General features: G+C 54.3%; 1 protein-coding gene across 3 annotated transcripts in view; it reads right to left on the bottom strand.

Annotated features, from left to right (window-relative positions):
• Nucleotides 1-24,590, bottom strand: part of ADCY2 (adenylate cyclase 2) — a 318,735-nt gene that overhangs the window by 136,584 nt on the left and 157,561 nt on the right. For all 3 annotated transcript variants that reach the window (XR_008627337.1, XM_055122120.1, XM_055122115.1), the window contains exon 4: nt 7,261-7,410. Coding sequence is in view for 2 of the 3 variants with exons in the window: in XM_055122120.1 (XP_054978095.1) it covers nt 7,261-7,410 (150 nt within the window). In the remaining variant the exon portion in view is untranslated. The remainder of the gene's footprint in view (nt 1-7,260; nt 7,411-24,590) is intronic.

Genomic DNA, 24,590 nt, shown 5'->3' with positions numbered 1-24,590 from the left:
CTCCCTAGGGTGCAACTTGCATTCCGTGAGTTTCTCTGCTAGGAGCCACAGGGTCTCCTCTCTGATTCTGAGGAGGGGGTTTGCCCCCGGGGCTCCCGCAGGGAGACTGGGGCCCTCTCACCTGGAGGCGATGCTAGTTCTGAAAGCAGAAAAAAAATGCCTGGAGAATTATTTTACCATTTATCTTTCTGTGACATCAATACACATCTGCACATACTTAATTCATTAAAAGAATCTCTGAAACCCTATATTTTGTTAGAGAAAAATGTCAAGTTTAATCAAGAATGAGTAAGCAGGAGGTTATACCCCCCTCTCCCGGAAAGGCATTCTCGGGGAAGTTGACAGTGATTCTCGCGGCTTCCTCTCTCCCCTGGATCTTGAATCTCTAACTCTTGATTCTCCTTAAAGGCATCAGTGGGCATTTACAACATGTACGATCTTCACGGAAATGGCCCCTGCTTAGCCATTCTGGCGAAAGGACTTTTCCAGTAAAGAGTAAGCTTGACAATTGGAAGGTTTGATACATTGAGGTTTGATCATTTGAGTTTGATCCTTTGAAGCTTAATTTCTCAATTCTAGGCCAGGAAACATAATTTGGAGCACTGGAACATTTAAGTAACCAATGTCATGTGATACGGTGCAAATGGTTCGAGCAACTCTTGAGCGTCATTCTGATACGCATGGAACAGCTGGAGCTAAAAGCCCTTCCATGAAATTTCAGCTTTCCGTTGTTTTAACTTTCAAGCTCTGAAGTTTTTTGAGCACTCTCACGGACAGTATGTCATTTACCACAGCGAGGCCAACGTTTCCCTAATGATAAACCACTGCTATTGATTCAGGCGCTTCTGTTTAACTGGTAACAATACAGTGAACTCAGGAGCATTCTTTATGGCTGGCAAAGTCTTCAGTTCATCTACCATCAAGTCACCACAACACCAGACAGACACCCTGGGAGAGGCAGCGAATGCCTGTGAGCTGAAGGACCTTCGATGAGCCCCACAGACACTTTGTTTTAAAATGAGGAAAGGACAAGCCACGGGAATAAAGACGACACAGGGATTGACAGAACAACAACCCCTCAAAGATACGCTGGTCCGAAGTCTCAGAAGCAGGAAGTATGCTACACAGCGTGCCGAATCGGGGTCTTACAGCTGTGGTTCTGCTAAGGGCCTGGAGCCAGGGACCCTATCCTTACCCACGTAGGGGGGCAGGCCAGAGGGCTGGAGTCAGGGTGAGCAAAGGCTACACCCGCGTGCCGAGAGGCCAGAGAGGAACAGGGTGGGACTGAGTCTGCAGCTGAATCGTATAAAGGGAAAAGGGTCAGGCCTAAGAAATTCAGGCGACAGGCAAGAGACCAGACCCCCCTCCTACAGCCTCCAGAAAGAGCCTGGCCAAATTCAACTTCGGCTCTTGGAAATGTTAAATGTTTCCCCCTTAGAGTTTTGCCACAATGAGGCTGTTCTGCTTCAAACCACCATGTTTGGGGACATTTATTAGAACAGTCACAGGATACTGACTAATAGTATTTGCGAAGTACTCAACAGACTATCTGGCCATAGGCAGAAATAGTCCCTTCTTTATGCTCATGCAAAGAGACACTTTTTCTTTTCGTAATGTTTTTGAGTGACATCTGTCTGTTCTCAGGGCTTATTCCCGGCCCTGCATTCAGGGATCACTCCTGAAGTTACTTGAGGAAACAGATGCAGTTCCAGGGATGGACCGGGGTTGACTGCCCCCAAGGCCCCCCTACTATGGCTCAGGCCGAAAAGAGACCACATTCTAGCAGCCCAAACCTAGAACAATTTCACCCTAGAGTCAAGACTTTCTAGCACTAACATTTATTCTAAAAAAACATACTGTAGCACTGTCATCCCGTTGTTCATCGATTTGCTCAAGCAGACACCAGTAATATAACGCCTCCATTATGGGACTTGTTGTTACTGTTTTTGGCATATTGAATACACCACAGGGAACTTTCCAGGCTCTGCCATGTGAGCAGGATACTCTCAGTAGCTTGCCGGGCTCTCTGGGAGGGACGGAGGAATCAAACCTGGGTTGGCTGTGTGCAAGGCAAATGCCCTACCCACTGTGCTATCGCTCCAGCCTACTAGCATTAAAAATTATTGATGCAGTACGTTCAATAATGCTGAACCATTAAAAGGAACTACAGTGGGCTACTGATGTGCGTGGCATACCCAGCCACGGACACAGGAAGACCACTTAGGTCTCCCCTTGAAGAATATAAACAATTTTGTACCCCAGCAGAGCCAGGACCCTCCTCACTCATCCTCACGCGTGTGTGTTCACAGGACGCAAACGCCATCCCATTCACTGAATGGCATCTCACGAAAGCAGACCACGGAAACACCACCGGAATAACATCTCCTGACCACAAAGACAGCATGGGAATCAAAGAGGGTCTCTTTCTCCCTCTGGAAGGCACACCCCGCCTTCACTCTTACAAAGGCAGCATTTACGGCTTCTGGCCGGGCAGCTGGGCCCGAGAGTGCCCGGTTAGCCCAAAGCCACCGAGTCCAGAGAGTCCATTACTGACTCCAGGAAAACGTGCTGCCTGCTCGAGTGTGATAAAGGACCTTCCACTGCACGGCCTTGGAGCTGCAGAAACGACCCCGGCTTCCACCACAAGAAATGAAACTTTGGACAAAAGGCAGAATCCCCAGAGAGGACACTGACGCCCGAGGTCTCCTGGACGTGGACGTAATGGCTCCTGCCCCACCTCATCACTCATCATGACGCTTACTGTTCAGGCAGGTTTTTTTTTTTCCAGGGTGGAATAATATCTGAAGAAAAATCTCTTCGTGTTCTCCTCCCAAACCCACACAGAACAAGTGGCCACTTCATCCAAGCACGGGTTTTGACCTCTGGAAATCTCATTTGCATCTTGAAAACGTGTCACACAACTGGAAGCGATGGAAGCACTAGGCTGAGCGATTTGAAGGGTGATGCCAGAGGCCCCGAACTTCCCCCCGTACCATTGGCCATGGGGGTCACAGCAGAGGCACCCCCCGAGCGCCCCAGACGTTCGCCTCCCTTGCCGAGAGTCAAGGACAAAACAAGCGGCACCACCCACCCCTGGGGCTGTTTCTGGGCTCTCTGGCAGTTGCCCGAGTGCAGCGAGGAAGGGATGGTGGGTTGGGGGGGGTCTGGGTCCAAACAGCAGCCCTGGCATACTGTCGCAGCTGCTCAGCTATGAAGGAAGGTCCTCGAGGGCCAGTGCCGCTTCTCACGGTGGCGGTAGTGAGGGTAAGGCTGGAAATGAGGCGCCTGGGCCTCCCCTCGCTCGGGCTTGGGGTCTCTCTCCCCATGAACGACATGCAGACCGCCACTGACCGACCTTCTCCTGAGACCTGTCCGTGTACCATTGTCTCCTGTTAGCTGAGAGGGATTTCCCTTCCACTGGGTGGCACGCCGATGCACAGTGTAGAGGCGTCCATTCTCAGTCTAATGATGTGTATGTGGAGGCCCCGACAAAGACAAGGACTGTATTTCAGGCATCAGACTGGCAGCTGACTCCCAACTTGGGTGGCGAGTACCTTTGCAGTGTCAAATCATTTTAGAAGCATCAAGATAAGGCCATTCTCATATTTTCACAGGATCCTGGCTCCTTTCCTTAAACTAGTGAAAGCCTGCCCCTAAAAGCATCTCAACGACTGGGGCCACAACGTTTCTTTCTCAAGAATTCCACTGCCTTCTTCTTTGCTCAGGAGGTCAAAGCTTGGTCTCTGAGATCCTGGGACCCCACAAGTGCCCAGGGTAAGGCCCATAGCTGGTTCTGACAGTGCAAGGCCTTCTGGAGGAACGGAAGAGACGAGGCAGCAACGTTGCCAAGGAGGCCAAACAGAGTGGGGTGCGGGATCTGTCAGCCGGTGAGTCCCCAGGCCTGTCTTAATTTCTAATTAAGCCCATGCAGGTTAACTAGCTTCGCCAGGATCAACCTAGCGCAGTCACTGTTTTCTGAGGAGAGAACGCACCTATCCCCAAACGTGTGACCTCTATGTAGGGAATAATTATAAGCACCAAGTGCTATTAACTCAAATGATGGCGTTTTCTAGAGCCGAGATTTGCACATGTTATTGAAGACAGTTATGGAAAGATACACTGGATAGCAACTCTAAACTCACAAGTGTCTGAATATGAACAGTTTGATATTCATAGAGGTAAGAGGATAGCCTATTAATTACCAAATAGATTGGCAGTACACATCGTAATTTTTTTCATAAAAAGATCTGCTAATAATTCAGAGGGAAAGTACTGTTTCTACTCTTCCCTGAGTGAAGAGAATCAAGTCTAACCCAAACTAGGTGGTCAGTAAGTATATGTTGAATAAATGACCTAAGTAAACTGTTTTCAAAAGGTGATTCCATTACTCCTGGTTCTATACACAAAGAAAATTCAGGGTCAAATTAAAAGGATTTTGACACACTCTCTCCAGACGGAATCCTGGCGGCACTGAGCTCCTAGTAACATGGCTCCAGTATGTGGGGACTAGAACTATTTCTCCAAACCGCATGGGGGCTCTGGAACTGGGAAGTTCCGCCCCAGCCTCCAGGCCTCCCCTGACTCTGGAAGTCACTCCCTCAACCGCCCTGGTGCCATCTTGCCTCACTCAGCAGTGAAGAATCCTAGCCGGCGGGCACCGCAAGCTGGAGAATGCTCTGGACCCCAGACCGGGCCGACAACATCGGGGTGCCCCAGGCGGAGAAGGTGCAGAGTCCCCGCCTTCTCCAGGTGGAGTCCTGGTGACACTGAGCTTCTACTAACACGGCTCCGGTAGGTGGGGACCGGGACTATTTCTCCAAACCGCGCAGCTGCATATGCGGCCGCGTGACCTTTCCTGATACAAAACGTTCAGGAACGGCTCCTCTGCTCCTGACTGGTCATGATCCCAGAGGCACACAAACTGATCTCGGAACACAGTGGCTGCTGGCAGAAATCCCTCTGGACTTAATTACTGAGATACCAGAATTCCAAAACCGTGTGGCCACTGTTGCGGCTGTGCGACATCATATGCTCTTCGTTATCAGCCACAGAAAACAAATTATCAAATGATGCCTTTTCGGCAGGTCTGATCGTTGGGGGAAAATTCCAAATAATAATAGCGGGTTTTCTGTCAAAAATTGAATGTAATCAAAGTAAAGAGAGAGTAAAGTGAAAATCATCTGCCACACAGGCAGGGTGGGGGCGGGATGGCAGTATATTGGTGTTTTTGGTGGTGGAACACGTGCACTGGTGAAGGGATGGGTGTTTGGTCATTGTATGACTGAGACTTAAACCTGAAAGCTTTGTGACTGTCCTCACGGTGATTCAATAATAATTAAAAAAAAAAAAAAGGATTCTGACACCCCCCCCCCCCAAATATATATATACCGACTGAATTCCACGGGACGTCAAAAGACCATGTGGCTGCCCGCCAACGAGATGGTCAGACTTCTTCATCAAATATCAAAACCCTGAATGAAACAGTTTGAGGGTCTTCCTGTTCCTGGACCGAGCAGATATCATTGGGCTACACTAGCACGTGATAGGGACAAGTGGAGACGTTACTGGTGTCCGCTCGAGCAAATCAAAGATCAATGGGATGACAAGTGCTACAAATAATATATATATATATTTAGATTTTATAAATGGACTAAACACAATATAGCAAATACGAATGAAGCATGTTCTAGGCACCAAGTGCTCAGGTGCTGGGAAAAATATTCTCCAAGGTAACACATGGCATTCACAAGCCAGGCTGACTGTTCCACGGTTACCTGTGCAGGTGGGAACTGGGTGCCTGGGGAGAAGCACAACCCTCTCCCCAGGCTCCTCATCCTCGTCAGGGGTTAGTGGGTCCCACTCATGCCTTCGCGTCTCCACATGGGGAAGCGGAGTCCCCTGCTGACCATGACCCCCAGGGCCCACAGAGCAGGGGTGACCTGCTGACCATCACCCCCAGGGCCCACAGAGCAGGGGTGACCTGCCGACCATCACCCCCAGGACTCACAGAGCAGGGGTCACCTGCTGACCATCACCCCCAGGGCCCACAGAGCAGGGGTGACCTGCTGACCATCACCCCCAGTGCCCACAGAGCAGGGGTGACCTGCCGACCATCACCCCCAGGACTCACAGAGCAGGGGTCACCTGCTGACCATGACCCCCAGGGCCCACAGAGCAGGGGTGACCTGCTGACCATCACCCCCAGTGCCCACAGAGCAGGGGTGACCTGCCGACCATCACCCCCAGTGCCCACAGAGCAGGGGTGACCCTGCTGACCATGACCCCCAGGGCCCACAGAGCAGGGGTGACCTACCGACCATTACCCTCAGGACTCACAGAACAGGGGTGACCTGCCGACCATCACCCCCAGGGCCCACAGAGCAGGGGTGACCCTGCTGACCATGACCCCCAGGACTCACAGAGCAGGGGTGACCTACCGACCATCACCCCCAGGACTCACAGAGAAGGGGTCACCTGCTGACCATCACCCCCAGGGCCCACAGAGCAGGGGTGACCTGCCGACCATCACCCCCAGGGCCCACAGAGCAGGGGTCACCTGCTGACCATGACCCCCAGGGCCCACAGAGCAGGGGTGACCTGCTGACCATCACCCCCAGTGCCCACAGAGCAGGGGTGACCTGCCGACCATCACCCCCAGGGCCCACAGAGCAGGGGTGGGGGTGACCTGCTGACCATGACCCCCAGGTCCCACAGAGCAGGGGTGACCTGCCGACCATCATCCCCAGGGCCCACAGAGCAGGGGTGACCCTGCTGACCATTACCCCCAGGGCCCACGTGCTCCCGCCTACTCCCCACTCCTGGGCTGTCCCGGGATGACTCAGCACCACTTGCAGCCACACCGTGAGGAGACAGTCACACGGTCACACAGGACCCCTTCGGCGACCCCCTCCTAGCTCCTGCCGCTGCATCCGGAATGAACTTGATCCTCCTCATGTGGACAGGGAGGCTGTGGGCTAAACTCCCGCAGGAGCCTCCACCAGGAGCCCGTGTCTAGCCGAGTGTCTGGCGAGTGTTTCTGCGTCTCCCCCGCTGCGGCCCTGGCTGTGTGTGTGTAGGGGCCTCGGGGCCCTGGGGGTCCCACCTGAGGGTCCTGCCTGCTCTCTGGACTCACCTCCAGGAGCACCCGGCTGCAGGCAGGGTGGCCGGGAGAGGAGCGGGAGCCCATCTCCGGAGGCCCCTCCCGCCCCTGGAGCCCGAGGGACATGGCCAGCCTCTCGGGGAGGCTGGGGCGCACCCTACCTGCTGGCGCTTCTCGAACTCCAGCTTGATGCGGGACTTGATGCAGTTGCAGGTGTCCTGGTAGGTCTGCTGCAGCGCCAGCTCCATGAGGTGCTTGTGGTAGGCGCCCGCCAGGTTTCCGCAGATGAAGATGATCACGTTGGCCAGGATCTGGGGGACGGAAAGGGGCGGCTGTCAGGGGCCGCGTCCGGGGGACAGGGCCAGCCCGGACTCCACACTGACCTGAGCCATGACACCAGCCCCTGCCCCTCAGGTCTCTTCCTCCCGGACACCCTCCACCACCGTCCTCTCCGCTCTCTGGCCCGCACGCCCTTTGCAAGGCCCAGAGCCCACCTGGGCAGTGCCCGGGGGTCTCCTGTGCTCCCCTCGGGATGCTCACTTCCCAGGAAATGGCAGCCAGGAAGCAGAGCCGCGTCCACACCGCCGGGACTGACAGTGGGCAGGGGAGCGGGGGTCAGTCTCAGGCCACCGGGGCCACTCTCACCCAGACCGAGGCCCCGGAGCCTGGGGGCAGCTGTCCCAGGACAGAGGGGGACAGTGGCCTTCAGAGCAGGGGCCTTGTTGGGGGTCTGTGGATGGTGCAAACAATCCCCTCGGCAAGACAGAAACGTTGACAAAGACAGAGTGAGAAGAGAGAGAACGTCCGGGAGACAGACCTGGAGCCAGCTGACTCCACAGGGGGCCAGGAGCACAGCTCAGTGTCCGGGAGCACAGCCGAGTGCCCGGGGAGCACAGTCACTGTCCCCGGGAGCACTGATACTGTCCTGGGAGCACAGCCAAGTGCCCTGGGAGCACAGTCACTGTCCCCGGGAGCACAGCTGAGTGCCCGGGGAGCACAGTCACTGTCCCTGGGAGCACAGCTCAGTGTCCGGGAGCACAGCCGAGTGCCCGGGGAGCACAGCCGAGTGCCCAGGGAGCACAGTCACTGTCCCTGGGAGCACAGCTCAGTGTCCGGGAGCACAGATGAGTGCCCTGGGAGCACAGTCACTGTTCCTGGGAGCACTGATACTGTCCTGGGAGCACAGCTGAGTGCCCTGGGAGCACAGTCACTGTCCCCGGGAGCACACCTGAGTGTCCCCGGGAGCACAGTCACTGTCCCCGGGAGCAAAGCTGAGTGTCCCCGGGAGCAGACACTCACCCCTCCGGGTTCTCGAGGCTGTGAGGTGTCGGGGCACAGGGATTCCGGTCCCTCCGCGGGCGGGGAGTGCAGACTCAGGCCCGCGGAGCACCCTGGGCCCCGCCCGTGCTGGGCTGGCCGGGCGCCCGGGGCGGGGAGACACCCCCATGCACTTGGGTCACCGGCTTCTCCAGGAACCAAGAGGAGGGTGCAGAGGAGAGAAGCCTGCCGGGGTCGCGGCCAGGCCGTCCATGGGAGAGGGGGCTGCCGTGAACACGCAGACACACCAATCACACGTCCCAGAAACCCCACGAGCATGAGCCGGGCGGGGAGCCCCGATGCACAATCACACGCAGGCTGCTCCTCACAGGTGCCAGCTCCAGCTGCCAGAAGCAGTGCTCAGGGTCGATGGCCCGGGACCCTCCTGATGAAGACCCCTTTCCCTCGACCCCGCCAGGCACAGTCCTGCACATTGGAATCCGCCTCTGCACCTTCCCACTTGGTCATGGACATGAACTCTGCCCAGCAGGACTTTCGCCACTTTTAGGGCTGCCCTGAACCCGAGGAAGCATGCGTCTTCCTGTCTTCCTTCCTTCCTTCCTTCCTTCCTTCCTTCCTTCCTTCCTTCCTTCCTTCCTTCCTTCCTTCCTTCCTTCCTTCCTTCCTTCCTTCCTTCCTTCCTTCCTTCCTTCCTTCCTCCCTCCTTCCTTCCTTCCTCCCTTCCTCCCTTCCTCCCTTCCTCCCTCCCTCCCTTCCTCCCTCCCTCCCTCCCTCCCTCCCTCCCTCCCTTCCTTCCTTCCTTCCTTCCTTCCTTCCTTCCTTCCTTCCTTCCTTCCTTCCTTCCTTCCTTCCTTCCTCCCTCCTTCCTTCCTTCCTCCCTTCCTCCCTTCCTCCCTCCCTTCCTTCCTCCCTCCCTCCCTCCCTCCCTCCCTCCCTTCCTTCCTTCCTTCCTTCCTTCCTTCCTTCCTTCCTTCCTTCCTTCCTTCCTCTCTCTCTTTCTTTATTTCTCCTTTCTTTCTTTCTTTCTTTCTTTCTTTCTTTCTTTCTTTCTTTCTTTCTTTCTTTCTTTCTTTCTTTCTTTCTTTCTTTCTCTATTTCTCCTTTCTTTCTTTCCTTCTTTCCTTCCTTCCTTCTTTCTTTCTTTCTTTCTTTCTTTCTTTCTTTCTTTCTTTCTTTCTTTCTTTCTTTCTTTCTTTCTTTCTTTCTCTATTTCTCCTTTCTTTCTTTCTTTCTTTCTTTCTTTCTTTCTTTCTTTCTTTCTTTCTTTCTTTCTTTCTTTCTTTCTTTCTTTCTCTATTTCTCCTTTCTTTCTTTCTTTCTTTTCTTTCTTTCTTTCTTTCTTTCTTTCTTTCTTTCTTTCTTTCTTTCTTTCTTTCTTTCTTTCTTCTTTTCTCTCTTTCTTTTTTTTTAATTAGTGAATCACCGTGAGATAAAGTTACAGACTTACAGGTTTTCATGCTTATGTTTCAGTCATACAATAGTTGAATGCCCATCCCTCCACCAGTGCCCATTCTCCACCACCAATGGCCCCAGCATTCCTCCCACCACCCCCACCCTGCCCCCTTCACCCCACCCTGCCTCTGTGGCAGGGCATTCCCTTTCGCTCACTCTCTCTTTTTGGGTGCTGTGGTTTGCTACAGAGGTATTAAGTGGCATCTTGTTCAGTCTATAGTCTATTTTCAGCCCGTATCTCCCATCCCTAGTGGGCCCGCCTAGCACCCTTTGCTTGGTGATCCCTTCTCTATCAGAGCTGCTTCTTCACCTAGCATGTGAGGTCAGCTTCCAAGCTGTGGAGTACTCCTCTTGATACTTATCTCTACTATTCTTGGGTGTTAGTCTCCCATTTTGTTACTTTATATTCCATAAATGAGTGCAATCTTTCTATGTCTGTCCCTCTCTTTCTGACTCATTTCACTTAACATGATACTTTCCATGTTGATCCACCTCTATATGCAGATTTCATGACTTCATCTTTTCTAACAGCTGCATAATATTCTATAGTATTCTATTGTGTAGATGTACCAAAGTTTCTTTAGCCAGTCATCTGTTCTTGGGCACTCGAGTTTTTTCCAGATTCTAGCTAGTGTGAACAGTGCTGCAATATAGGTGCAGATGTCACTTTTACTATACTTTTTTGCATCTCTGGGATATATTCCCAGAGGTGGTATTGCTGGGCCAAATGGGAGCTCAATTTCTAATTTTTTGAGAAGCGTCCATACTGTTTGCAAAAAGGGCCAAGCCAGTCAGCATTCCCACCAGCAGTGAAGGAGAGTCCCTTTCTCCCCATACCCGTGCCAAAAGTCTGCAAAATTTAAGTCTAAGAAGGCAACTCCCAGAATGACCACCAACTGGGAGCTCTTTGGCACTATTGCAGCAACGTGGGAAGATGCCATCCTTGACAACATCGACGAGGAATACGAGTGACTGGTTCACCATGACTGTGTGAAGAATGCCGAGAGTGAGAAAGCCACAAACAGACGCCTGTCTTCGGAAACTCTCAAGCTCATTCGTCAACGTGGTTTGGCGCGAGCCTCAGGCTACCACAAGCTAATGTCCGAGCTCACAAAGCTGTGCAGAGATGCGATAAAGGAAGACCTCAAAGAGAGAAGAGCAGCAGTGTTGGCCAGTGCAGCAGAAGCCTGGAAAAGTATTCACAACGCTCGCCTGTCCTTCGCCAGCTACAAGACCAAGATGACTGTCCTCCAACGTCCTGATGGATCTATCACATCCTCCAGAAAGGCAATGGAGAGGATTATTCAGGACTTCTACTTGGATCTCTTTGACAGCCATTGTCCACCTGCCCACATACCAAATTCCACAGGATGGATATGTCGTTCCCAACGTTCTCCCTTCTGAAATCCGACATGCCATTTTGTTGGTAAAGACATGTACAGCACCTGGTCCAGACAAGGTCAGACCCAAACACCTGAAGAATCTGCCGCCAGTACTCATCAATACACTGGCCCTACTCTTCACATGCTACCTGTCTGAATGCAAGGTTCCATCCCAGTGGAAAACCAGTAGGACCGTTCTGTTGTACAAGAAGGAAGACATCCATGACATTGGCAACTATCGCCCAATCTGCCTGCTGTCTGTCGTCTACAGGTTGTTCACTCGTGTCATCCTGAATAGAATAGGCAGAACACTAGACGAAGGACTACCATGTGAGCAAGCCGGGTTCCAAAGGGGATTCAGCATGATAGACCATATCCACACAGTGACCAAACTCATTGAAGTTTCGCGAGAGTTCAAGATGACGCTCTGTCTAACATTCATCGACTTAAAGAAGACCTTTGATTCTGTTGAGACTGAGGCGGTCATCAAAGCCCTGGCCAAACAGGGCATTCAAACTCAGTATATCAAAATCCTCCACGAGCTGTATTGTGGATTCACCACCAGGATCTCACCATTCTACAAGGAAGTGATCATTGATGTAAAGAGAGGGGTGCGGCAGGGTGATACCATTTCACCGAAACTCTTCAGTGCCACCCTTGAGAACATCATGTGACGACTGGAATGGGAAGGAATGGGAATGAAGATAGACGGTTGGCAATTACACCATCTCTGCTTCGCTGATGACATCGTTCTCATAACACCAAACATTAGCCAAGCGGCACAAATGCTGGCTGACTTTGACCACGAGAGTGGAAAGGTCGGATTGCAGTGTAATCTCAACAAGACGATGTTCATGAAAAAAGAACTGGTCCCTGAGGCTCCATTTGCTCTCAATGGAACGAACACCTCTGAATGCAGCAGCTATGTGTACCTGGATCGAGAAATCAACATGAGGAACAACTTGGTGCCAGAACTGCACAGGAGGAAGAGAGCAGCGTGGAATGCCTTCAAGAGCGTCAGGAGAAGTGGTTAAGAGAACAAAGAACCTCCGACTCCGGGCACATCTTTTCGATTCCACCGTTCTTCCTGCACTAACATATGCCTCAGAGACATGGGCCCTACTCAAACAACTATTAGGGTATCCCAAAGAGGAATCGAAAGAGCTATGCTAGGAGTATCACATCTCACTCAAGTGAGAGAAGGAATGAGTTCCGTCGATGGTCAAGAATCAGGGACCCTGTCTCGTTTGCCAAGGCATCGAAAAATCAGATGGGCCGGTAGTGTAATGCGATTCAGAGACAACCGCTGGACTAGAGCTGTTACTGACTGGATTCCATGGGACATCAGAAGACCTCGTGGCCACCCACCAACTAGATGGTCATATATCTTCATCAAATCCCTGAATGAACAATTTGAGGCTCTTCCTGTGCCTCAAAAAAGAGCAAGCAGATATCACTGGGCTGCACTAGCACGCCACAGGGACAAATGGAGACATTACTGGTGCCCGCTTGAGCAAATCGAAGATCAACGGGATGACAAGTGACAAGTGACATTTTGTAGATTGTCTTTGTATTCTGGTCACTGTGTCCTTTGAGGTACAGAAGCTTCTCAGTTTAAGGTAGTCCCATTTGTCTATCTCTGTTTCCACTTGCCTGGTCAGTGGCGAGTCCTCTTTGAAGATACCTGTAGCTTCAATGTCGTGGAGGGTTTTGCCTACCTTGTCTTCAATGTACCTTATGGATTCTGGTCTAATGTTGAGGTCTTTAATCCATTTTGATCTGACTTTTGTGCATGGTGTTTGGTAGAGAGGTCTGAGCCCATAAATTTTCATGTAGCTGTCCAGTTTTGCCAACACCATTTGTTAAAGAGGTTTTCCTTGCTCCACTTTACATTTCTTGCTCCCTTATCAAAGATTAGATGATCATATATTTGAAGGTCTGTGTAAGGATATTCAACCCTGTTCCATCGGTCTATTGCTCTGCCTTTGTTCCAGTACCATGCAGTTTTAATTATTACTGCTTTGTAGTAGAGCTTGAGGTTGGGGAAGGTGATGCCTCCCATCTTATTTTTCCTCAAAATTGCTTTAGCTATTCATGTTGTTACATATGAATTTTAGGAGTGTTAGATCCACTTTCTTGAAGAATGTCATGGGTATTCTTATAGAGATCGCATTGAATCTGTATAATGCTTTGGGAAGTATTGCCATTTTGACAATGTTAATTCTCCCAATCCATTTCCTCATGTCCTCTTATTTCGTGAAGTAACGTTTTGTAATTTTCTCTGTGCAGGTCTTTCAACTCCTTAGTTGATTCTGAGGTACTTGATTTTCTGAGGCATGATTGCTTTTTTCATATCACTTTCTTCTCTCTCATTATTTGCATATAGGAAAGCCATGGACTTTTGGGTGTTGATTTTATAGTCTTTGACTTTACTATACAAGTGTATTGTTTCAAGGAGTTTCTTGGTAGAGGCTTTGGGGTTCTCTAAATAGAATATCATTTCATCTGCAAATAGTGAGAGCTTGATTTCTTCCTTTCCTATCTGGATGCCCTTAATATCTTTTTCTTGCCTAATCGCTGTTGCAAGTACTTCCAGTACTATGTTGAACAGAAGTGGTGAGAGTGGGCATCCTTGCCTTGTCCCTGATCTTAGGGGGAAGGCCCTTAGTTTTTCCCCATTGAGGATAATGCTTGCTATAGGCTTGTGGTAGATGGCTTTGACTATATTGAGGAAGTCCCCTTCTATGCCCATTTTGGTGAGAGTTTTCATCATGAACGGGTGCTGGATCTTGTCAAATGCTTTCTCTGCATCTATTGATATGGTCATATGGTTTTTATCTTTTCTTTTGTTGATATGGTGGATTATGTTGATTGACTTCCGAATGTTAAACCATCCTTGCATCCCCGGAATGAATCCCACTTTGTCGTGGTGTATTAGTGTATTCAACAGCTTTTGAATGAGTTGTTGGATTCTATTTGCTAATATTTTGTTGAGGATCTTCACATTCATGTTCATCAGAGATATTGGCCTGTAGTTCTCTTTTTTTGCGGTGTCTCTGTTTGCTTTTGGTATTAGGGTGATATGTGCCTCATAGAAACTGTTTGAAAGTGTTTCTGTTTCCTCAATTTCCTGGAAAGGCTTGAAAAGAATTGGCAATAAGTCCTCTTTAAATGTTTGGAAGAATTCGCTAGTGAATCCATCTGGACCTGGACTTTTGTTTCTGGGGAGACTTTTGATAACAGTTTTGATTTCCTTGATAGTAATGGGTCTATTCAGGTATTTCAAATCATCTTGGTTCAGCCTTGGGAGGCTATAAGAATCCAGGAATGTATTCATTTCTTCTAAATTCTCTTGTTTCGTGGCGTACAGACTTTCAAAGTAGTCTCTGATGATCTTTTGAATTCCTTTGGTTTCTGTTGTGATGTGCCCCCTTTCACTTCTGATTCGGTTTATTAGAGTTCTCTCTCTCTCTTTCTTTGTGAGTCTTGCTAGTGGTTATCAATCCTATTTATTTCCTCAAAGAACCAGCTCTTAGACTCATTGATCTTTCAGACTGTTTTTTTTTGATTTCCATGTCCTTGATTTCTGCTCTAAGTTTTATTATTTCTTTTCTTCTGCCTGGTTTGGGCTCCTTTTGTTGGTCCTTTTCTAAGGTCTTAAGCGGTGAGGTCAGGTTATTTATATGGGCTTTTTCTTCATTCCTGAGATATGCTTGCAAAGCTATAAATTTTCCCCTTAACACAGCTTTAGCTGTGTCCCACAGGTTCTGGTAGCTCGTGTCTTCATTCTCATTTGTTTCCAGGTACCTTTTGATTTCTTCCTTGATTTCCTCCCTGACCCATTCATTGTTCAACATCGAGCTGTTTAATTTCCAGGTGTGTGGTTTGGCCCTCTGCATCTGTGCATGATTAACTTCAGTGCATCATGGTCTGAGAAGAGAGTTGATATAGTTTCCATCTTCCTGATTCTACGGAGGTATGCTTTGTGGCCCAGCGCATGATCTATTTTGGAGAATGTCCCGTGTGCACTGGAAAAGAATGTGTATTCTTTTTTATGGGGTCTTTCTTTTTTTTAAATTGAATCACCATGAGATATAGATACAAAGCTTTCATGTTTGAGTTTCAGCCCTACAATGATCGCTCACCCACCCCTCCACCTGGCCACATTCCCCACCACCAATGTCCCCATTATTCCTGCCCCCTCCCATCCCAGTCCTCACCTGCCTCTATGGCAGACAATGTCCCCCAGACTCTCTACTTTGGGACGTTATATTTTGCTGGAACTTTCCCACCACCATTCAAGCCTGCCTGCCAGGGGCAGACACTAGACCCCTTATTTTCCATTGCTCATCTTGCATATCATGAGAGCTTTCGCGGCCGCGTGCTTCTGGAATTCTAAGATTGTAAATGGTTGGGTTCCAGAGACATCTCTGTAGGGCGCTAATCTATTTTGGGATTCAGCTGGGGGTCTTTGGACGAGGGCTGTTGGTGTGCTAGAAAACATGAGTATTTCCCGAGAGAACCCCGCCCCTAGACGGAGTCCTGAGGCTGCCTAGCTAGAGGCACCTCAGGCAGGCCTGTTCCAGCATCCTGGGGGTTGCAGGCTGGGCCCCCCGGCCTCACCTGCTGCTTCCCACAGGTGTGGGGGTGACGGGCGCTTCCTCAGGGAGACCCTGCAGGTTCCTGTCTTAGAGGATCGTCCCCACAGAAATATGTGGGGAGAAACTCCTGTCAGATCCGAAGCAGGTGACTAAGCGTGACTCTCCGGGAACAAAGGGGGAACTGGGGGGGGGAGGGAAGAGTGGCTGGATGAGGAGCTGAATAAAGACGGATGCTAATGAGGCGCTTTCCCAGGGAGCCGCTTCTGCTACTTGCTGGGAAAGGGCGGGTGTGGAGTGATTACCGGGAGCTGAGGAAGACACCCTTCCTCTCTGGGGGGCCTGCGCCCCACAGCCGGGAGGGAGGGGCTGGAAAATCAAGTTAGAGCCAGGAGGGGTGTGGGGCGGCGGGCAGGGACAGAGAAGGTGAAGAGTTTGGAGCAGCTCGACAAACAAGGGGGTCTCCCAGCAGGTGGGACGGGAGCCAGGAGAGCCCAGGGGCCCGCCCCGGCCCCACACAGGCCAGTCTGTCACCGGGCGCAGAGCACGGGCAGGGCCCAGTCACCAGCCTGTGCCATCTGCTTCACGCCCTGGTGCTCTCTAGCCTGGCCCCACACTCCAGACAGTGCCTACCGGGATACTCAGGGGGCGAGGGGGGGACCCTGCAATCTCCCAACGGATTATTAAAGTACTGGCTGTTCTTTCCATGTCAGATGAGAGTGAGGGTGAAACTGATGCCACGACAGGCTTCGGCCAACATGAAGTCCCAGCGAGGCCTCAGTTTGCTTCCCTAAACAGGACTTGCAGCTTCTGGTAAACTTCCAGTTGTTGACTAACTTGCCTAGATGAGGAACTGGGCAGTTGGGTCTGGCCGGTCATGAGGGTCCACTGTACCCCTCTTGGAAGCTGTTCCTGACCATTGTCTAACTGCTGGCCACCGTGGTCAGAGGACCGATGCTAAAAAGAGACCAGCATATAAACCGCTCTTCACCTGGACCATTTGTGATTTGGAGTCGGGGTCCTTGGCAGACTCCACTGCATTGAATGAGACTCGGACCCTGGCTCGGGCTAGCAATAAAGTTCCTTTGCTTTTGCATTAGTGTGTGCACCTGGTCATTCCGAGACTGGGGACCCAGACTCGGCACAACAACTCACAGAGGGCACAGCGAGGGGATAGGAGGTGCAAGCCCAGCGGCAAGACTGGCTCAGGAACACACGTCCCAGCCCTTCCCCATGACACCTCCCACTCTAGGGGCTGGGGTCCTCACACGTGCTTCCCTGGAAGAGCTTCTCTGCATCTGATTCTTTTCTTTTTAAATGCAGTTCCCGGGGGAGTGTTCATTTTCCTATTCCATTTGCTTTGGATACAGATGAAACAGCTGGACCTGCAGCAGCCTTGCTGTCACTGAGGCCAAAGTCAAGCGTCTCCTGGAAATACTGGTCCTGTTTCCTTCACAGGCTGAACCGAAGTCAGTACCCTGCTACCTGTTGAATCCCTGGAGGCAACGACATTCCTGTCTGTTCCAACCTCCGGGGTCTGTTTTACTGCTTCTTACGCCCAAATGTCAGGCTGACTCCCAGCGTGGGGACGGCTGAGTCAGCGGCGGGCTTCTCTGCCTCGCAGCCCGAGCTTCTGTTATGGGGTCGGTGTAAAAGCAAATGAACAAGTTGAGGGGACACCGAACCACTGTGTACGGGAGTTCCTGAAATAGGCGGGCAAGCCGGGAAGAAGGACTCAGCCCAGGGGGAAAACTGACCCCTGAGGGAAGGATGGGGTGGAGGGGAGCCGGAGGCGGGAGGTGGGCGGGGACACCTGGACACTCAGGGGGCGAGAGCGCAGAGCAGAGCGGCCCCACGCCCAGGAGCTCTGGCCTGGCAGGGGGGCATGCGGTGGACACCCTGTGGGGTGCGAGAGCCCCCGTGGAGGAGGGAGAGGAGAAGACCGCCCTTCTCTCCGGGGACTGCTGCGGCTCGGGCAGGAAGCCCTCGGGAAGGATGCTGCCGGGCAGCCGAGCTCACCTCAGCCATGTGGATGCAGGGGGGAGAGCGTGCCCTTCTGACACACACACACAAACACACACACACACACACACACACGTCACACACATGAACCACAAGCACGCACTCACCAGGCATGTAGACGGCACAGTCCACATCAGACATACAAACCACATACTACCAAACATGCACATCTCTCATGCCTGTAAGCCACACACCTCATGCAAGCCACAGCATACACACCTCACTGCTCCTGCAAACGACACACAGCCCCATCAGATACACATAAACCACCTACATACAAACATGCCCTCCTCACATGCACGTAAATCACACACCTCACACAAACAAACTACACGTAATACCTCTCACACAGACCAAATATTGCCCACCCCAGTTACGGATACCACATACAAAATGCACCTATCTCAAACGCATGGAGACCACACACACTCACACACACACAAAGGGCCACACACAGTGCGCTCCAAGCCATAAACCGCCTCGTATAGGAACCACATGTACACGTGTGGAACTGACATATACATGCCCCTCAACATGCAAACACACCACACCTTCACTTTCACAGGGCGGCCTGAGCCCTTCGTCACTGCCCCCCGAGTCTCACAGGGCAGCCCGAGGTCCCCAGGATCCAGTCCCCGCGCCTCCAAGGGAGAAAGGGCTTCCGGAGTGACACTGGTTGGGAGTGTCCATACCCGCTGTCCTCTGGACCCCTTCCTCCTGGGCCAAGACCCTCAGATCCCGATGCCATCCCGGGTCTCTCCCCCTGCATCCCCCCGGCAGCCTGAGATGGGTGGGCAGTGCCCCGGGTGGTCTCTCCCCGCAGCTCAGGGTCCAGCAGACGCTTCCTGAGTGTACACAGCTGACAGCTCTGAGGACAGAGTCCTGAGTTTAGGTGATTCTGCAGCCGGCCCCCTTTGGAGTGTAGCCCCTCCTGCAGCCGACCCCTTACCGGGTACAGACCCTCCAGCAGCCGACCCTTCCCGGGCACACACCCTCCTGCGGCCATCCCCTCCCAGGTACACACCCTCCTGCACCCACCACTTCCCGGGTACACACCCTCCTGCACCCACCCCTTCCCGGGTACACACCCTCCTGTGGCCAACCCCTCCCAGGTATACACCCTCCTGTACCCACCCCTTCCCGGGTACACGCCCTCCTGCGGCCAACCCCTCCCAGATACACACCCTCCTGCACCCACCCCTTCCCGGGTACACGCCCTCCTGCGGCCAACCCCTCCCAGATACACACCCTCCTGCACCCACCCCTTCCCGGGTACACACCCTCCTGCACCCACCCTTTCCCGGGTACACACCCTCCTGCACCCACCCTTTCCCGGGTACACACCCTCTTGCAGCCGACACCCTCCCGGGTACACACCCTCCTGTGGCCAACCCCCTCCCAGGTACACACCCTCCTGTACCCACCCCTTCCTGGGTACAGACCTTCCTGCAGCCGACCCCCCTCCCTGGTACAGACCCTCCTGCACCCACCCCTTCCCGGGTACAGCCCTTCCTGCCGCTCTGAGTGTCCAGTGCAGACCCCAAGCGCTCACAACCCCAGCCTGTCCAGGGTCTCTGCTCTGACCTCGGCGTCATGTGCTAATCAGGGCCAAAGGGGCCCGAATTTCTCCCCAACATGGATGCGCCCCCTTTTTCTCCCATTCCTAACCCTACACACCAGGAACAGGGCCGCTCCCGCTGGCCGAGTGCCGCCCCCCCACACCGCAAGCCCACCCGCAGCTTGGCCTCTCAGCCCCACAGGTGGGTCCCCAGACGCCCTGCCCGCCCCTGCCCCATCCAATCACTCCAGGACACCCCACAAGCTCCACCTGTCTCCTTACCCGGCTGCCCGCCTCCAGGCACCTGGCAGACGTCACCAGAGGGCAGCAGAGGCCGAGCCAGCGAGGGCCGAGTGGGCACCGGGGCGACGCTGGCACCCGGGCACCCAACATCTCGGGCTATGCAGCGAGATGCCAGGTGCTCCCAAGGCCAGCCGGGGGGGGGCAGCCTCGCCTCCAGGGCGGCCAAGAGAACACGCGGGCAGGAGCGTCGCATCTCGTGCACGGAGCCAGACACCCGAGCCGGGCCGGTGCCCGTGCCCCCGTGCCCCCGAGCTGCGTCTGCACGGCCCGTCCTGCCCGCAGCCGGCCTCATTCTGTGGCCGAAACGGGGCATTCTGTCAGGCCCTGCACTGCGAGTCCCAGCAGCCGCCTTCTCGGGGAGCCCTAGGGCACCCACAGTCCAGAGCTGCGGCGACTCCGGGCCGGTGCCAAGGGCCCTGTGCCCCTGCCCGGGGAAGGAGGGGGCAGGGGCAGCCCGGGCAGCCGGGACTCCTCTCGGCCACTCTCAAAGGGCCTTTGTCCTCGCCGTGAGAAGCTGCTGCAACGTTTGCTTTGAGCCAGGCCCAGACCGCAGCCGCCTGGCCCGTCCAGCCTCCGTCTTCCAGGCCTTGAGGCACAGGCCAGAAATAGCCTCGGACGGAGGGCGGGGAGGGGGGCAGCCGGCCCCTCAGACAGGGGAAGTAACGAGATGACGGAGATAAATACAAATGTCTGGGATTCGCTCCCTGCGGCTCAGCCGGGAGGCGGGTGTTGGAGGACTCGGCTCCCGGCTTGGAGCTCGCAGCCTTGCTCAGGGAACGCCCCTCCGCATGGCCCGGCCCCTTCCCGCACGCTCCCGGTGTGTGACGCCTTGGGAGTCCCATGCAGCCCGTCTTCCCTCCTGCTGGAATTCGGGCGTGCGGGGGCTTTAAGGCGAACAGCGCCTCTGCCTTGCCTCCCGTCGGGGTCCCGGGCTAGCCAGCAGGGCAGCCGGGCAGCAGCGGCCCCACAGCTGGGGAGACACGTGGCAGGGGCTGGGGGTGCCCACACTGCCCTCACCCACGGCCGGGTATGGGCATGGGGGAGGCCAGCTGGCCCGGATCTGCTGGGACCCGGGTCCCAGCCGCAGGGGAGAGGGTGGCAGGGCGTCTGCAGGCTGCCCGAGCCACTGAGGGTTTCCGCATCATTCTCAGTGGCCACCTGCATTCCCGACACCAGCCACCGGGTGCCCGCAGCTCGGGGTCAACCCAGACACACTGCATGTGAGGCCAGCGGGGTTCTGTGTGGACGTGGCTCCCGGCACTGCTGCCCAGTACTGGCCTGGCTGCTACCGCGGGAGGCAGGGGTCAGGATGCCCACGGAGAAGGGCACCCTGGGCGAGTTACTTTCCACTTTCTTGCCAGAGGAACTCGCCAGCCATGACAGGAGAGAAAAAGGGAGAAGGAGGCGAGAGCAGTTTCCTCAGCCAGGCAGCACTGCAGAACGGCCTCGAGAGTGTCCTGCGGCTGAATGTGGATAGTGCAGCAACAGACGTGATCTCTCGGGGAACCACCTGCCCACATCTCCCAGCTCCGCGAGCCACGCGGTATCGACAGCGATGCCTGTGTCTGAATATGCCGCCTCGGCAGAGATGCGAGACTGATGTGGCGCTCTGCACGCTTCCCAGAGAACGGAAATCGCTCAGCACCCCCCTAGGCCTACGTTCCCTAGATGGGCAAAGAGGTACATGCTCCCCAATTGTACCCGAGACTCCCGTCACCCTCAGGATGGCCACCACGGCCTCAGAAGGCCACACTGCCTGTTCTGGCAAGAGTGACCACCAGCTCTGGACCGACACCTCTGCCACCTACCGCTGTCCCATGTCCCGACACTATACCAACATTCACCTCTCGACCCCGCTGGCGTCTATACCTACAGCGGCGCCCCCTTACCCACAGACACCTTTACCTCCGCACACGCCTGCCTGGTGTATGGCTACAGCTAGTGCACCGTCATCTCTAGCCCCTCCCCTCCCGGCCTGCACCTATGTCTGCTCTGTGATCCCGGCTGACATTCACACCTATGTCCACGTGCTGCGTGTCACTGCTCTGTCCTTCCCCATCACACCGACCCCACCTGCATATCGCTACCCTCACCCACCTCTGCACTGACCCGGACCCTCGTCGGGACCCACGTGTCTCCTGCATGTCACGCCTGTGCCCACATCTGTGGAGCCATCCACCTGTGCACACACAAAGATCCATTTCCCGACCCAGGGAAGGGACATGGGGCCCCAGGGCCCTTGAGGGTCAGCCAGCACTGGGGTGGACACATGCTTCGCCTGGGAGCAGTTCCCTGCTGCACTGGGCACCCCGCAGGGCTCTGCTGGAGGGGGACTCTGGAGAGAGTGACGCTAGTCTCTGTGGCACCGGGAAAGTGTGATTCTCACTGAAACCTCTCTGAGTCACACTTCCCGAAGCGCAACAGAACTGTCTGTCCATCGGCGGCACCGCGGAGACCCAGGGCTCAGGAGGCGCCCAGCACCTGCGCTGCCGCCTTGGGCCTCCAGGGAGAGGCTCTGTGATTGGGGGGTTGGCTGCTGTTGTTCCCTAGAGGGGACGCGTCATTCTTTTTTCAAAGCTGGAAACTGGAAAAATGTCGTGCATAGTTGGAAAATGCAGAACCAAACATTTCTAAGGCTTAAGACAACTAATGAACATGATGTCACTAAGGAGGCATGGGAAATGACCCCTTACAGTTAATATGTTATTAAGATACGTGCTTGAGGGTAGCAAGCCTGTGATCAAGAAGGACTAAGGCCGCCAACACCGGCCGCGGGTTAGGACGACACCAACGTCACTGAGTTGTTTGCCCTGATGTTTTCGCTAGGACTTGCACGGGGTTGGGTGGGTGGGGGGTGGGTGGGGGGTGGTGAGCAGGTGTGTGGGTGTCTGATGCAACGTGCTCACAATTATAATTAGGAACAAAGCAACCCTCCCGGGTGACCCTCGTGCCTTGCAGGACGATGCAAACAGATTAGCAGGGAGGGAGGGGAGGGCAACCCCCTTTGGAAGACAGACCAAGGCCTCCAGTAACTTAGCAAAGCAGGTGGGGCAGAGGCAGAGGGCACGGGCAGCCTCTGGGCTCTGGCCACAGGAAGCAGCCTCGGGTGCTTCCTTCCCGAGTCACGGTCCTTCCCCCTGCTCTGAGGCGTCTCTTCCCGAGTTAGCTCTTCTTCACACGGACACTTCCCTAACGAACTCTGGCCTGCCCCGCCAAGCTGGGCTCCGAGGGTCATTTCCGCATGAAGAATCTGACGGGGCACAGGGCAGACACGTGCACAGTTACACGCCGGCTGGGGACGGGGCCTCGGGCACAGAGCCCAGAGTTAACTACGGCCGTAGAGAGCACAGAGAGTGAGGGGGCAAGTGTGGGAGACCCAGAGACCCGGGTCCCACAGAGAACCTTCCCGACAGCAAGCCGGGGAGGAGCCGGGAAACCTCTGGCTTCCTTCCCCGAGACCCCCCACGCCCCTCGCTCCCACCGCAGAGGCCCCACCCCTACGGCCCAGACCCTTCACCTGCCCCCCCACCCCCAAAGCCCCCGCACATTCCGGTTCCTGCTTCCCAGCAGGCCGAGCTGCGCAGGCCCCCGAGCTCGGAGCTGCCCCCGGGTTTCTGGCCTCTCGGGAGGGGCCCCTCCAGCCCTCCCCTCGGGGGTCTAGCTCCACGCCGAGGGCTGTAGGGTGCCTTCCCACCGCCCTCAGTCGAAGCCCATCTCTGCCACTGCCACATCATTCATTCATTCATTCATTCATTCCTGCTCTGGTGGCTCCTCCCACCTGCTCGGAGCAGGGTCTCCCGGCCACACAGCCCCCTGCCACCTGGCTGTGCTGTCTTCCCAAGCACCGGCTCCCCGGAACCCGGAATCCCTCGAAGCCGGAAGTCCATGCTTGCAACCTCTTGGAAAGACGCTTGGCCCATGGCACCCGGGGTCCCGCTCACTCCAGGGGACAGACCCCCCAGCGCCCTCGCTCCCTGCCGGCCTTGTTCCAGAGAGCGGCGGTGCTCTGGAGCTAAGAACTAGCCCACGCTCTTCTCTTTGAGTTGCTTTTCATTTGGGGGGGGGGGCGCGGTTAACACCCAGCGATGCTCAGCAGTTACTCCTGGCTCTGCACTCAGGAATCACCCCTGGCGGTGCTCAGGGGACCCTATGGGATGCCGGGGATGGAGCCCGGGTCGGCCCCATGCAAGGCAAACGCCCTCCCCGCTATACTATCGCTTCGGTCCTCTCTTTGAGTTTTAACTGCTTTAAAAGCTTTGTCTCTTCTTTACTCAGCCTGTTCCTTCTCATCGGGCCCCGTCCTGTTGCCCCCGAGTCCTGGGGACGAAGAGGGAGGCGTGTGGGCTCATCACAGTGACGGGGACAGTCCCGACCGCACAGAGCTCGGCCTCTCTGCGTGTGACCCTCTCTCTGCGTGGGCCACATCTGGTGCCGCGCGGCCGGTTCCGGATGACAGAATTTCCACTGAGCTCGTGAGGTAAGATTCCTGGGGCTGAATACTGAAGTGCTCAATATCAGAAAATTTTACACAGGGAAAGTCACTAAATACAATAACAATGCTTGGGAGGGATGGCTGCTGGGAAGGGTATTATCTGCGGAGTACTTATCGCGGGATTTTACTGGGAAAAGAATGCTTTTATTGACATGTTTGAATCAGAAGCATCACCCTTATGGATGGATTTAATACTCCCCACTGTGTGGTAGGGACACTCAGGCTGATATTCTGTTGATTGCGCTCATTATTAAAACTCCTTTTTTTTCTCATTTTCTTCAGAGGAATTCAAATCAGGAAGTCCTCCACGGGGAGCTGCCTCTCGGCTCTCGGAAGCCAGATTCTTTGGGCCTTTCTCTCACTGAGTACCCCCGAGGGGAGGTTTTCCACGCTGGACCAATGGACT

The sequence above is a fragment of the Sorex araneus genome, chromosome 1, assembly GCF_027595985.1.
Source record: "Sorex araneus isolate mSorAra2 chromosome 1, mSorAra2.pri, whole genome shotgun sequence".
NCBI lineage: Eukaryota > Metazoa > Chordata > Mammalia > Eulipotyphla > Soricidae > Sorex > Sorex araneus.
This window is presented reverse-complemented; position numbering and strand designations above follow the sequence as displayed.